Source organism: Equus caballus, chromosome X, assembly GCF_041296265.1.
Source record: "Equus caballus isolate H_3958 breed thoroughbred chromosome X, TB-T2T, whole genome shotgun sequence".
NCBI classification, from domain to species: domain Eukaryota; kingdom Metazoa; phylum Chordata; class Mammalia; order Perissodactyla; family Equidae; genus Equus; species Equus caballus.
Window position 1 is genome coordinate 39,453,578 of NC_091715.1, and position 15,645 is coordinate 39,469,222.

General features: G+C 43.3%; 1 protein-coding gene across 4 annotated transcripts in view; it reads right to left on the reverse strand.

The window, feature by feature from the left end:
- UXT (ubiquitously expressed prefoldin like chaperone) overlaps positions 1-15,645 on the reverse strand; it is a 117,753-nt gene that overhangs the window by 569 nt on the left and 101,539 nt on the right. For 2 of the 4 annotated variants that reach the window (XM_070258638.1, XM_070258636.1), the window contains exons 3-8: positions 6,520-6,690; positions 4,717-5,158; positions 4,433-4,539; positions 3,378-3,459; positions 3,170-3,237; positions 2,789-2,896 (exon numbers count right to left, since the gene is read on the reverse strand). In XM_070258638.1, coding sequence (XP_070114739.1) covers positions 2,789-2,896; positions 3,170-3,237; positions 3,378-3,459; positions 4,433-4,530 — 356 coding nt within the window. In that variant the 5' untranslated portion in view covers positions 4,531-4,539; positions 4,717-5,158; positions 6,520-6,690. The remainder of the gene's footprint in view (positions 1-2,788; positions 2,897-3,169; positions 3,238-3,377; positions 3,460-4,432; positions 4,540-4,716; positions 5,159-6,519; positions 6,691-15,645) is intronic. The other 2 variants (XM_001492729.6, XM_070258637.1) reach the window with 1 other exon arrangement.

Below are 15,645 nucleotides of genomic sequence, written 5' to 3' on the forward strand. Positions count from 1 at the left end.
TTCTGGAATCCCTACTCTATGCCAGGCAGTTTTAGGTGATGGGGAGAGAGCAGCAAACACAAATCTTGGCTTCATGGAGCTCCAATTATTGTTAAGAGGGACAAGAGATGGAGCAAAATATAGAGTATGTCAGATGGTTATAAGTACAATGAAGAACTTAAATGATGAGAGAGGATAAGGAGTACAAGAGTCGGGGCTGCCATTCTAATTAGTGATCAGGGATGGCTTCACTGAGAAGTGTTTGAGCGAAGACAAAATGAAGAAGCAAACCATGTGGCTCCATGGAGGATGAGGGTGCCAGACACAGGGCAGCAGCAAAGGTGCCGAGGTAGGAGTTGGCAATCTGGGAAACAAACCTGGCATGTTTGAGGCATAGCAAAGAGGCCAGTGTGGCTGGAGAATCAAAACACTGCGTGGCACACAGTAGGCACCCAATGTATGTTGAATGAATAAGTGAATGACTACTCCACTGAAAGGAACCTGAAGTCCTGAAAAGGTGGTTGAGTCTATGTTTAAGGACAGGAAATTAACGCAGCATGGTGTTGTTGCCAGAGAGCAAGAATGCTTTCAAGAATATCTGAGATAGCGCCCCAAGAACAGAGGAATGATCTCGATCAGCTTCTAAGGGACAATTTGAAATCAAAGAGAACAAAATTAGTTAGTGGTGCAAGCTTAGTCTATGAAAGGCGATGAGTTCAACACTTAAAAAAAGGAGAAAAATAGAAAGTTCACCAAATGCTAGTTGTAACACAAAAGGGATATGTTTAATTTATTGCTACTGATTTAATATGTAAGGCAGTGTTAGTAGTCAGAGTTATTCTGTTTTGTCTATAATTACATATCTGTTTATGGGGGTGGATGTGTACTCCTTTCTGTGTAATCAGGAAAGAATATACACAGAGACCTGATCCTCCCATTCTCCATACAAATATACTAAGAACAGGAAGGACTGACAGATTGTTTGGTTATAAAGTAATCTGAAACAAAGTTAGTTCAAAGTGTGTCCCAAGACACCGAGTATTTTAAAGAGGAGAGTGAGCTACACAGACTCAAATCCTCATTTCCTAGAAAGATTAAGTTTCCAGGGAGTCCTACTAATTATAATAAAGTAATAAGAGATTCAATCACATTTCTCATCACACTAACAGACCAGGTCAATATATTAAAAAGACTAGACAAGGGGGCAGGCACTGACAACTTAAATACCTCATTTTGGGGAAAGTCATCAAGTCTCAAAAAATTAAAATCTATCTGAGAGGCTCAGGAATCCTGTGACACAACAAGGAAAGCTTTGTTATAATAAACGGACTTGGTGTAAATGACCACCAGTTCAGAACTGTGCTGGCCCACGAAAGCAGGCCCCTCGACCAAACGGTTCACCAACTGGTCTGCTCACTAAGGCTTAGAAATCTCAGCAGGTCTGGGGCTCTTTTGGGTCTCCTAACACTGAAACTCTGGAAAGGTTAGAAAAGAAAAGAATTACTGAAACCCTAAGGGAGGCAACTCTGGAAGAAACGAATGTAGGAAGAAAGATAAATATAATCCAGGAGGAATTTTAGATCAGTGGTATTCACACTTGTGAGATGTTAATTGAGGTGTATTGCAGTGTCCCCTCTGTCACTCCAGCTGAGCCACACGCGCCTCTCCTGGCAGTTCCTCTAACACGACAGACACACTGGTCCTCTTGCCAGGAATGCTCTTCCCCAGGCGGCCCCATGGCTTGTTCACTCAACCAAGTGACTCAAGTGTCATTTCCTCTAGGAGGCCTTCCCTAGCTACATTTCAAACCTCTCATCCACACTCCCAATTCCCCTTCCCTGCACAAAACCTTGAACTCAACTGGAGCCCATCCTTTCCCACCACACACCTCCCCATCACCACCGACAGAGATCTGCTTCAATCTGTTCCAGCATACCTTTTCACATTCATTCAACAAACATGGAGTGCCCCCTATATGCTCTGCACTATTCTAGTCACTTCGGGTATAGACAAAATATCTCCCTCTGTAAAGCTTATATCCTAATGGGAGGAGGCAATGCACATTAGAAAGAAGTAAATTACACAGTAAACATTAGGAGCTCATGAATGCCAGGGAAAAAAAGAAAAAGTGGAACAAGGGAGGGGATCAGGAGTGCCAGGGGGTTGTAATTTGAAAGTTAGGTTACAGAAGGCCTCCTTGAGGAAGTGACATTTAAGCAAGACTTCAAGTGAGTGAGGAGAAAGGAAGCCACGCAGGCACCAGGGGAGCGCGCTGCAGGCAGAACAGCCAGTGTGACCGCCCTGAGGTGGGATCACTCTGGGAGTGTTGAAAGCAGCTGGCGAAGGTCAGTGTGGGGAGGGCACAGTGCAGGAGCGAAGGAGTGGGAAGCTTAGCAGGAGGTGAAGTCAGACGTAGCTTGTTTTATTATTACTGATTTAAAGGGTGAGAGCTCCCGGAGCTGGTCAAAGCTGTGCGTGTGTCTAACAGTCTAGTCCTCCGATAATGGAAGCCTTCAAAGGAGCCCTTCTGTCTCTTCACTGCTGCCTCCCTGCTGCCCAGCACAGAGCCTGGCATACAGCAGATGCCCAATAAATGTTGGCGTGAATGACCCATACAAAGACCATTTATTGAGTGCTCATGATGTGCTGTACCTGGGGCTGAGCCTTGCACCCCCGCTTTCCTCAGCCCTAGGCCTGAGGAGGCGGGGAGGTGGGTCCCTAAGTACCGTCCCAGGCAGCCATGGGGAGGGGGAGAAGGGTGTTGTGAATGCTGGAGTTTCTAGACACTATCCTCATGGAATAGACTTACTCTGTGAGAAGATTGCTCTTACGGTCGATGAACCTGAGAGCTTCTGCCAGTGTCAACTCCAGGAAAAAACCATAGCCGAGGGCCACGTAGATCCGTGAAGTGTCTGGGCTGAGGAAACAGCGGTTAGAGGACGTGCGGGCAGTCCTTATCACTGTTTAGCAAACCACACAGTTCCTCTGAGAGCCGTTTCTACTCCCCTCCCCCCACCTTCCCCAAACGGCAGCCCAGGGAGGGCAGGGACTTGGTCCTGTTGTATTCACTGTCACAGCTCCAGCACTGGGCACAGTGTCTGGTGCATAGCAAATACTCAAAACACATTTGCTGAGGGCAGGAAGGGGGAAGCCGAACCCTGTGGGCTCAGAGGGATGGGGAGACACTCACACCACTGTGTCGACGAAGAAGTTACAGCCCAAGTCCACCTGCATGTATAACTCTGAGTGCTTAGCTTCCTGTGGGGCCAGGAAAAAGAGGGAGGGCTCAGTGGTCAACTTTTGGGTCAGGCAACAGGTTTTGGTCTGGGGTATCTCCCCCTGACACCCCTTCTTTGTCCCCCACGCCCCACAATGGTACCTAACCCTGGTGTCTTTACCTGGAGTCGCTCAATGACGTTTCTCAGTTGAAGGTATTTGGCCAGCTGCTCATATACCTTGTCACGATGCTCCAGCACTTTTCTGATGGGACAAGAGTAAAACAGTGACCAATAGGAAGCCCTGTCCCTCTCGGAATACCTCATATCATGATCCTCTGAGACCCTCATGTCACCATGCCCCGAAGAGGCGTTTTAGTGCAGAAGTTAAGATTCGGACTCTGGGTCAGCCTGCTGAGGTCTGAATCCAGGCTCTCCTTTTTACTAGCTGTGTGACTTTGGCAAGTAAGTAACCTCTCTGGGACTCAATTTCCCCATCTGTAAAATAGGGATGACAAGTATTACCTCATCGAGTCATTAGGAGGATTAAAGAGTATTTACTATAAAGCACTTAGGATAGTCCCTGCCAAACAGTAAGTTCTATATATGTGTTAGCTGTTATTTATTAGTAGTATTATTACACTCTACTCCCAAAGCCTCCCTCCAATCAGAATGTCTTATTCTCACCCTAGAAAAACCCTCCATCCCTTTTAGGATGCTCATAATCCTAATTCTTAATACTCTACTTCCTGCTCAGATTAATAATGATAGAGATAACAATTGTGCACACTCTGAGCCTCTAGTATCCATATGAAACCCTTCACAAGGACTGAACACATTAAAAACTGAAAACTACTGCATGAGGAAGGTTCCATCAACTTTCCCATTTCACAGATGAGGAAAACTGAGGCTCAGAAAGGCGAGGCGAGGGTCAACGTGTTCACACGAATGGCGAAATCGCCAAGCCAGGATTCGAACCTGAGAACTCTGGATTCGGAAAAGTAGCTCTTAACCACTAAGTGGCATCAGAGGCCCCGCATGCGCAGACACACCTTCCTCGAAGCCCGCCACATCCCAGCCAAGTCGCACCCCGGATGTCGCCCCTCCTTCCCCTCGACAGGCGTGCTGGGCCGGGCTCCGAACACCTCGCCCACCAATCAGAAAGCTAGGCCCTGAGGCTGAGTGCCCCGCCCACCACGTGCAACGTTCCAAAGCCCCGCCCCCGCGCTGTCACTCACCGTAGGTCCCGTTGCAGCACGTCACAGATGAAGGCCTCATAGCGCAGCACTTTCTCCCCCGTGGCCTCCACCGCCCGCCGTTTAGGGGGCGTCGCCATGATGGGCTCCTGAGGGATGGGGAGAGGGAACACCACGTTGACCACTCAGTTTGGCCTCAAGTGCATTACATCTGCACCCTCCCAGCGTTGGGACTGGGCTCGTCCGGCTCATGCTGGGGGTTCCGCCTTCGGCCCCTCCCAACTCTGGGCTCCCGCCACCCAGGGACACCCAAACACGGCCGTTACCTTAGAGCCGCCGGCAATAAGAACGGTTGGTAGGAACCGCGGCTTCCGGGTGGCGCGGGGGAATGACGTACGACGAGGGCGCTGGCCAACCAAATAGCCAGGTGTGGCGGGGCCGTCCCGAGCGGAGGCGAGCAGGGCGGGGCTCTCCGGAGCCCGCGGAGATTCCGGAAGCCCGCGAGCGTGGGCACGGGGCCGCGCCGAGCCTGTGCGGGCCTGTGTGCCGCTGCGGCTGCGGCCGAGCGGCGGCCGGCGGCTGCTGCGCGGGTGGGGCGCCCAGGTGGAGGTGGCACAGAGCAAAGCGTTTAGTAGTGTTTGAAAGTCAGAGCTTCGGAAGCAGATGGGCAGGAATTGGTTACGGTTCTGGTCTGTCAGAAGGGGAGTGCCTCCCTGGGATCGAGCGCCCTGGATTTGATTTTTCACGCGGGAGGTTTGAGTTTGACTCCTGTTAATGGGAATGAATGAGCATTAAAAAAATTTTAAACGGAGACAAATTTTCTAAGATTCGTCTTTGATGACTCCAGCTCTGTAGCCCTTGCTTCATAGCTAGAGTTCCAGCAGAGATTGATAATACACTGTCTAATCACCTCATTTTATAGGGGTGTCAAATGGAGGGTCGCTGAAGTCCGCTGCCCAGGATTGGCTGTCTTGTAGTTAGAAATAGTTCCTATGTTTTTATTTAAATGTGTGGGCTCTTTATTAATTTATTTTCATGCTCTCAAGTTACTGAGTGAATTTATTTCCCATGTTAGGTTTTAAAATAATAGCGTCTAACCCAGCAAGTCCAAGCCTGAGCCTGAAAGGAGAACCCAGATGCCAGATCCCCCAAAATGTGTGTAAAAGCAAGTTTTTAAAAAAATGCTTAAAACCTAAGCAAGTCAAACCTTTCTTTGCCCTTAGAACAGGAGATTATACAGAGGGCAAATAAGCACACAAAAATTTGTTCAACATCGTTAGCCACTGGGGAAATGCAAACTAAGACCACAACAAGATATCACTCCATACCTATTAGAATAGCTAAAATAGAAAAGAGTGACAACATCAAATGCTAGTGAGGATGAGGCGATATTGGAGCTCTCATACCCTGCTGATGGGAATGTAAAATGGTACAGCCACTCTAGGAAACAGTGTGGCAGTTTCTTAAAGAAATGAAACATCCACTACCATGCAACACAACAATTGCACTCCTGGATATTTATCCTAGCGACATGAAAACTTAAGTCCACACAACAACCTGTACACAATTGTTCATAGCAGCCTTATTTGTAATAGTCAATAGGTGACTGGTTAAACACGTGATACAGCCACACCATGGGATACTACTCAGCACTAAAAGGAAGGGACTAGCGATACCTGCAATAGCAGGGAGGGATCTCCAGGGCGTTATGCTGAATGAGAAAAAGGTGCATCTCAAAAGCTCACATACTGTATAATTCCATTTATAAGACATTCTCTGAATGACACAATTATACAAGTGGAAAACAGATTCGTGGTTGCCAGGAGTTAGGGATAATGGGGAGAAGGGTGGGTTTGACTATAAAAGGGTAGCATGGGGCAGATCATTACAGTGAGAGAATTTTTCTCTATCCTGATTGTGGTAGAGGTCACTGAATCTGCTTATGAACTGATATAGTTTTTCCTCGTGGACAATACAAATCACATAACTGACCCCATTTTCCTTTTTTCTATAACTGTAGGAAGGTCAGAGACAAATTCACAGCTAAGCACAGAAGTGAATTTCATGCCTACATCCCAATTTTCCCTGATGTTAATCTTCTACTTGCTTTATATTTTCTGTGATCCTACCTTTATTTTTCAATTTTATGGGATGTATTGCCATCAGGTTCCAAATATCCAGGGGAAAATAGAGTAGGCAGTGAATGAACAAATAAGCCATAACTCGTCTGGGCCTCAGTCATTTCTTGCTCTTCTGGGTAAAGGCAAGACAGAGATGTCTCAGTCAGAGCTAGGGGAGACCTGTGGGGAGGAGGTTGGATGGGAGAGAAGGAAAATACAAATGTTCTTTTAAGGGGATCTTTTGCAGAGCAATGGTTTTAATTTTGAAGTCCGATTTATTGGTGTTTCACTTTTTTGGATCATGCTTTTGGTGCCACGTCTTCACAAGCCCTAGCTCCCAAAGATTTTCTCCTGTGTTTTATTCTGAAAGTTTTGTGGGTTTATGTTTTACATTTAAATTTATGATGTTTTTAAAAACAGCTTTATTGAGATCTAATTCGCATACCATAAAATTCACAATTTGAAGTGTACAATTCAATGGTGTTTAGTATATTCACAGAGGCGTGCAAACATCAACTCAATCTGATTTTAGAACATCTTCATCACCTCAAATTGAACTCTTGTGCCGACTCCTCAGTCCACTCCAGCCCTAAGAAACCACAGATTTATTTTCTGTCTCTATAGATATGTGTATTCTGGACATTTCATATAAACGGTATAATACAATATGTGGTCTTTTGGTCTGGCTTCTTTCACTTAGCATAATGTTTTCAAGGCGTTTTCATCCATGTTGCAACATTTATCAGTACTTTATTCCTTTTCATGACTGAATAATATTCCACTGTATGTATATACCACATTTTGCTTATCCATTTTGCCAGTAGAGTGACATGTAAAGTCCTTACCTCCCTTTAAGTTCCTTGACTCTCTCCCTTTTATACTATTAAATATTTCCTCTACATACATTGAAACCACATCAGCAATATTATGATTTTTGCTTCATTCATCAAACACAATTTAGAAAACTCAAGAGGAGGTGTAAAATCTATATTATTTACCCCCCTTTTTTTTTCACTCCTTCAGGTGTTCTGTCTTCTTTTCTGATGTTCCTTTGTGCTGTTAGTTGGGAGAAAGAAGATATATCTTGTATTAGTTAATAAATTACCACAAACTTAATGGCTTAAAACAGCAGAAATTTATTTTCTTACAGTTCTTGAGGCCAGAAGTCCAAAATCAAGCTGGCAGCAGGGCTGGTTCTTTCTGGAGACTCTGAAGGAGACTCTGTTTTCTGCCTCTCTCCGAGCTTCTGGTGACCGTTGGCAATCCTTGGCGTTCCTTGGCTTGTAGGCATGCCACTCCACTCTCTGCCTCAGACTTCACATGGCATTCTCCCCGTGTCTCTGTATGTCTTCTCCTTTTCTATCTCTTTAAGTATACCCGTCATTGGATTTAGGACCCACTCTAACCCAGGATTATCTCATCTTGAGATCCTTACCTTAATTACATCTTCAAAGACCCTTTTTCCAAATAACGTCACATTCTGATGTTCCAGGTGGACATATATTTTAGGGGCCACTATTCAACCCACTGCACTGATATAATATTGGTATGTAAAACTCTGTTGACCTAAATTTGAGTCAGAAGTATCAATATAACTCATGATGTATTTTATGATTAAAAGTTACTTATTTCCTAGCTCTGCCCACTGAAAAGACTTAGAAGCAATGGTCAATGCAGTGGCAATGAGCATTCCTAGTGTCTGCATCGGAGTCCATACCGTTGCCCACTAAAAGCAGACAGGGCCCCTTTGCAAAATGACTGGTTTCAGGACTAGAGGGAAGTGTGTAAAATGATATTGGAACATCTCGTCATTTCAGCTAGCAAGGAAGCTTTCAAAGGCTGCTATATTCACGTCAAGTGAACTCAGAAACCAATAGAAGAAGTTTCCAATGATGAAAGATGGGACAGTTTGAGCATCAGTAGGGACAACTGCAGTGGATTGAAGCACATTCACTATGTTCAAATCCAAGAGTTCATATCAATATGAAACAACTCATCGGTCATATGTGGAGGTGCTAGCAAAGCACGTCGTTAATTGGAAATATGTTTACATAAAAGAAAAGAATCAAACATTTATCCTGCATTTCATAAGAATGACCTTTGCAGGGCTGGCCCTGTGGCTGAGTGGTTAAGTTCTTGAGCTGCGCTTTGGTGGCCCAGGGTTTTGATGGTTCGGATCCTGGGCTCGAACCTAGGACGGCTCATCAGGCCACACTGAGGCAGCATCCCACATAACATAACTAGAAGGACCTACAACTAGAATATACAACTATGTACTGGCGGGCTTTGGGGAGAAGGAGAAAAAAAAAGAGTGACCTTTGACTTAAGATAAGCAAATAGTTGATGAGAGAAAGTTTTTCTTTATAAAAATGCTATTCTAATAAATGGAGTGATAGAAATAGAGTATCATTATTTTGCAAAACTTTTTGAGTTAGTGTAACTAGTGCGACCACCAAATTACTGCTAAAATCACACAAAAAAGGGCAGACAATCTGACATCCCAATCTGATGGAAGCACATTGGTTACAGCAGCTATGAAGTATTTTTGAAAAAAAATTGCATCAGAATCTTATCAATAGATGTAACCACCAATTTACCAGAAAATATAGGGAACAGAGGAACATGTAAAATAATGCCAAGGGGTGAATTTGGAACTTCATTCCAAATACATTCATTTGGAACTTTTTCAAGACTCTCTCTTTTCATCAACACGTACATGCAAGGAGTGATTAAAAAAAGGTGGATGAGGAGCACGTAGATTGAGAAATTTAAGAAATGTATCAACCAATTATAATGTGTGAGCCTTACTTGCATCCTGATTCAAACGAACAATTGATTCAAAAAGGTATGAGACAATTGCGGAAAGGTGAACCCCGGATACTTGCTGATAATCTGGAATTGTAACATTTTTAGGTGTGCTAATGATGTTACAGAAATTATTTTCAAAGGCATTCTTATTTGGGGGAATAACATTGAAAATACTCAAGAAGAAATGATAAGATGTCTTGGATTTGCTTCAAAATAATTCAGGGGAAAGAAGATGGGGATATAGAAGAAGTTTCAGAGGCTGGCCCCGTGGCTGAGTGGTTAAGTTCATATGCTCCACTTCGCTGGCCTGGGTTTTGCTGTTTCGGATCCTGGGCATGGACCTACACACCGTTCATCAGGCCATGCTGTGGTGGCATCCCACATAGAAGAACTAGAACAACTTAAAAGAAAAAAGACTTAGAAAGACTTAAAAGAGAGAGAGAAAAAAAAGAGGAAGAATTGGCAACAGATGTTAGCTCAGGGCCAATCTTCCTCACCAAAAAAAAGCATACCTTTTAAAACAAAAAAGAAGTTTTACACCTTGTATTTGGCAGTTATGTCTCAAGTCATAACAGTCCCTTTCTTTTTTAAATGAAATTGATTTGGTGGAGAATTCTGGTCGTTTTGCCTTGTAGAATGTTCCACAATCCGGATTCAGTGATTTTGAAAAATCATGATGTCTTTTAATTTCTTTTTCCATTCTTGGTATTTCTTGTAAACATGAGTTAGATCCAGATGCTGGATTACATTTAGGTTCAATTTTTGCTTTGTTCGTGCTTCATCGGGGGTGCTGTGTGCTTCCTATTGCCTTGTATTCCTGTTGATAGACATCATGTCTGTCATCCTGCCTTTAGTGACGTTAAAGGTGGTATCAACTGGGTTTTGAATTACTGCGTAATTGTTTACAATATTCTGTAAGTCTTTTAAAGTAACTATTGTCTTTGTAGTTATTTCTCCCTTTTCATTCTGTTTTCAGGGTGCTGTTTCTCTCCTTTTTTCTTAATTAGTTTTGCTGCATGTTTACCCTACTAAGTATTTCAAAGAATTAGAATGAGCACTTTTTTCTTTAAAATATTTTTATTATGGGTATTTTCAAACATACATTAAAGTGGAGAAAATATTATAATGACTCCACCTTGTACTTACTACTCAGCTTCAACAAGTATCAACCTTTTGCCAGTCTTTGAACGGAGGTTGTTTTTTTTTTAAACTTTTAATTCAGAATAATTTTAGGTTTACAGAAAAGTTCCAAAGATAGTATGAAGAGTTTCTGTATACCCCTTGCCCAATTTTCCCCATTATTAAGATCTTAGGGTTCCATGGTATATTTGTCAAAAATGAAGAAACCAACAGTGATACATTGCTATTAATGAAAACTCCAAACTTCATTTGGATTTCACCAGTTTTTTCCATTAGTCTTTTTTCTGTTTTAGAATCCAATCCGGGTACCATATTACATTTAGTTGTCATGTCTCCCCAATCTCCTCTGGTCTGTGACAGTTTCTCACCCCCTCCTTGTTTTTCATGATCTTGACAGTCTTGAGGAGTATTGGCCAGGTATCCTGTGGAATGTCCCCCAATCTGGATTTGTCTGACGTTTTTCTCTTGATTAGACTGAAGTATGGGTATAGGTGGGAAGATGACAGTAGAGGGTGTTTTTTGCATGAGACTCTTTAGACACTTGTTGTCCTGCCTCTCTCCATCTTGGGAGGCGACCCAAGTTCTGCCCTCTGCAGATAGAGAGGGCCAAGAACTATTTGACTCCAGACCCTCCTGCTGAGGGTAAGTTGAAGTAAACCAACGTCAGAAATCTCTCCTGAGATTCTGCAAAACCATGACATTCTAGTCCTTTCTAATGCTTTGGGGTTCAATAATAATTTTTGAGCAAGCCAGGTCTCAATTTATAGTGCTCTGTGAAATGGTTATTTATCTTTCTGCTCAGAAAGATGATTATTTACTTATCTTTTCTGGCTCAGAATCAATCCTGCCAGAATCAGTCTTGCTCTCAGTATGAACACTCTTGAATGTGTGCATGTCTTTGGCGCCTCATCTCCCTCAGCCTGCTTTGTTTTTCCAAAAGAACTTAACACCACCCGATGTAGAATTTATTATTAAATTTCTGCCTTCCCATCACAATCCCTGACTTCAAAGCATACTACAAAGCTACAGTAATCAAAACAGCATGGTACTGGTACAAAAGCAGATGCACAGATCAATGGAACAGAATTGAAAGCCCAGAAATAAAACCACCCATCTATGGACAGCTAATCTTCGACAAGGGAGCTGAGGGCCTACAGTGGAGAAAAGAAAGTCTCTTCAACAAATGGTGCTGGGAAAACTGGACAGCCACATGTAAAAGATTGAAAATTGACCATTCTTTTTCACCATTCACAAAAATAAACTCAAAATGGATCAAAGACCTAAAGATTAGGCCTGAAACAATAAGTCTTCTAGAAGAGAATATAGGCAGTATGCTCTTTGACATCAGTTTCAAAAGAATCTTTTCAGACACCATAACTCCTCAGAGTTATGGGAAACAATAGAAAGAATAAACAAATGGGACTTCATCAGACTAAAGAGCTTCTTCAAGGCAAGAGAAAACAGGATTGAAACAAAAAAACAACCCACTAATTGGGAAAAAATATTTACAAGTTATTTATCCAACAAAGGGTTAATCTCCATAATATATAAAGAACTCACACAGCTCAACAACAAAAAATCAAACAACCCGACCAAAAAATGGGCAGGGGACATGAACAGACATTTCTCCAAAGAAGATATAAGGATGGCCAATAGACACATGAAAAGATGCTCATCATCACTAATCATCAGGGAAATGCAAATCAAAACGACACTAAGATATCACCTTACCCCAGTTAGAATGGCAAAAAAAATCCAAAACCAAAACTGACAAATGTTGGAGAGGTTGTGGAGAAAAAGGAACCCTCATACACTGTTGGTGGGGATGCAAACTGGTGCAGCCACTATGGAAAACAGTATGGGGATTTCTCAAAAACTTAAAAATAGAAATACCTTATGACCCAGCCATCCCACTACTGGGTATCTATCCTAAGAACCTGAAATCAGCAATTCCAAAAGTCCCATGCACCCCTATGTTCATTGCAGCATAATTTACAACAGCCAAGAAGTGGAACCAACCTAAGTGTCCAGCAACTGACGATTGGATAAAGAAGATATGGTATATATACACAATGGAGTACTACTCGGCCATAAAAAAGGATAAAATCATCCCATTCACAACAACATGGATGGATCTTGAGGGTATGATGTTAAGTGAAATAAGGCAGATAGAGAAAGATGAACTCTGTATGACTCCACTCATAGGTGGAAGTTAACATTTAGACAAAGAGAACTGATCGGTGGTTCCCAGGGGAAACGGGGGGGTGGGGGGAGGGCACAAAGGGTGAAGTGGTGTACCTACAACATGACTAACAATAATGTACAACTGAAATTTCACAAGGTTGTAAACTATCATAATCTTAATAAAAAGAAAAAGAAAACTTCTGCCTTCCACCAGTGGAATGTAAGTTCTCCGTGTGTGCTGTGGTTTGTGATTGTTCACTGCTGAATCCTCAGTGCCTTTGTGTAGCAAGTTCTGAATAAATAGCTGAATGGATTTAACAACGAGCGAGCCAGAGGTGAGGGCCTGAATGCAGGCACAGGGGCCTGCAACACAGGTGTTTTGCCAGCAGGAGGAGCTCCAAGATATCTGAATGGAATGGAACCTTTCATTTGCTAGTGCTTTATGGTGCCCCGCAGAGTTCTAGCCTAGCGCTTCTCCAATTTAACCACGCGCCGGAAACCCCTGAGGATCTTATTTGGGACAATGCTCATTTTTATTCAGGAGGTCTGGGTTGGAGCTCAAGATTCTTCATTTCTAACACGTTCCCAGGTCATGTTGCTGGTCCACACATCACAGATGAATTCGCAAGATTGTATGGCCATCTCCTAGGTATGTTAAGGAATAACAACATCCCCAATAATTCCAAAGCTTGAAGTTTCTTTCTATAGAAATGTAGTGGTTAGGAGAGTTTAGGATTTGGAGACAGACAGACTTACACTCAAATCCTGACTCAGCCACTTTCCCACCGGGCATGTCAATAACCCTGTCTGTCTTAGGCTGATAATCATCTCTGTGCCTAAGTTTCCTCAGCTATTAAATGGGAGGAATGATATGTACTTAGTGGAGGTATTATAAGAGTTAAATGGGCAAATGCAGGTAAAGTTCTCAGGACAATCTCCAGCACATAGTGGGTCCTCAGTATATGGCACTTAAAAAATTAATATGAATATAGTAGAGCACTTTACATTTTAAAAGGCTTTCCCATATGTAGACTGGTCTCCTGCCATGAGATAGCTAATGATTGAGGTTGCATTGCTGTTGATTGATGGTTGGTGATGGAACAGGACTCCAGATTCCACTGGTTCAATGGGGAATGGGGTTGACCTGGCCAGCTATATTCTGAAGCTGGAACTATTAGTCTCTTCCTCATGGGCAGCAAGGCCCAGAGTCCTCTTTTCTGACGCTGAGCGAGACACAACTATCCTGAATTCTTATGACAGCAGTGTGTGAATGTGTAGGGAAAGAGGAGGAGCTCAAAATTAGTGTATGTGGCAGCATCTGGGCTTGTGACTGTGAAATGTGGGAAGCCTGGATTCTCTTGGCTCCACTGTTTCAGGAGCCTGCCTGTCTCCTGAAAGAGACACAGGGGAGGAAATAACAGCTCTGGGTTGATGACAAATTTGTCACAAGTGTGTAGGAATTTGATCCTTCTCCAACAGGTAGACATCAGGTAGACATTTCTCTTTTGCCCGGCTAGGAGTTTCCTAAAACAGACTATAGAAATTGCTCATCATGTTTTGTCAGGTCTCTGGGCTGTCTGTGGGTAGGGAGGGACTACACAGAAACACTCTCATTCAGCTCCACACCCAGGCTGACTGCCCTCCCCTGGGCATCAGATTCTGCTGAGTGCTGTGGGTGGACACGATAGAAGGAGATAAAAATATCTTTGTCTCAAGAAATCCATGTTCTTACTGGGAAAATAATTTTTTCAGTCATTTAGTGTTTTGCTCATGCCTACGTCGAGGACTGTGCTCAATATTTGAGAAAGAGGAATAAGTCTGGAAGAACTCAGAGTCCAGTATTGGGAATATAAGCTAAGGCATATGTTAGAAGTGTGGTTAGAGTTATGAGACTGGATATGGTAGGTTGCCTTGGGAATGAGTGTGGACACTGAGCCTTAGGGTAGAAGACCCATCTAAATATCTTCTGAATCGGATCTCCATACCACGGGGCTATCACCTCACTCATCCTCCTGTGAACATTACAGGAGAGGATATCTCAGTGAGACAGAACCTTTGTGATTTTGCTGGAATCAGCAGCGTTCAGGTATGTGGTTGTGGACTTCCCCCAGAGAGGAGTGGGATCTACTGGACCTCACTCAGGGGGCCCCCCTACAGAAAGGTGACGTTGAAGAACTACAACAGTCTGGTGACAGTATGCACAAATGGCATCATTCCTTCACTTAGTCGTTTATGGGGCAAGTATTTCTTAAGCACCTATGGTATTCCAGGATCTGGGCTGGGGACTGGGACAACACCAATACGTGAGATAGAAATGGTCCTTGCCATCAGGGGACTTGTTGTCTAATGACTTCCCTGTGAGAATGAAGACCTCTCCTTTTCACTGATTTTTCGTTTCCTCCGTGGTTAAAAGGCTTAGGGTTCCTTACACGTGTATCTAAGCTTGGGCATGTGTTTCGGATTTCAGAGATTCTCAATGTAATGGGAGTGCAGAATGGGTATTTGAGTTTGGGATCCCTTTGAAAGACCTACTGGACTGATGAGAACTTTGGTATGCTCATTTGCCGTTCTTACAGTCATACTTGTCTGTCTTCAGAACCCCTGAGGGTGAAAATGTTGGCAGCTGTTTCCTCTGCACTTCATGTACTCTTCCCCAAGAGCAGGACATCAACCATGCAAACCAGGCCTAATCTCAGAGAAAGATCTGTTTATCTTCTTTAAATTTAACATTTTTGTATGGGCTCTTAATTTCTCCCCACCGGGGATTTTTGATGATGACTTCTTTTTGTCAACATCAATCTCAATTGTCATAGAATCATTGTTAGTATGTTGCCTAAAATGTCTAAACCTTATCCCTATAATTACCAATATGCCCATACAGCCAAGGTTCTCAAAGTCTGTCTTTGCTCATGACTGCATTCTTTTCCAATTTATGGTCTGTGTTTTGTGGGAAAGCCTTTGGTGATTCCTTTCCCTTAGGAAGCGTGCGAGAACTCATGCTGG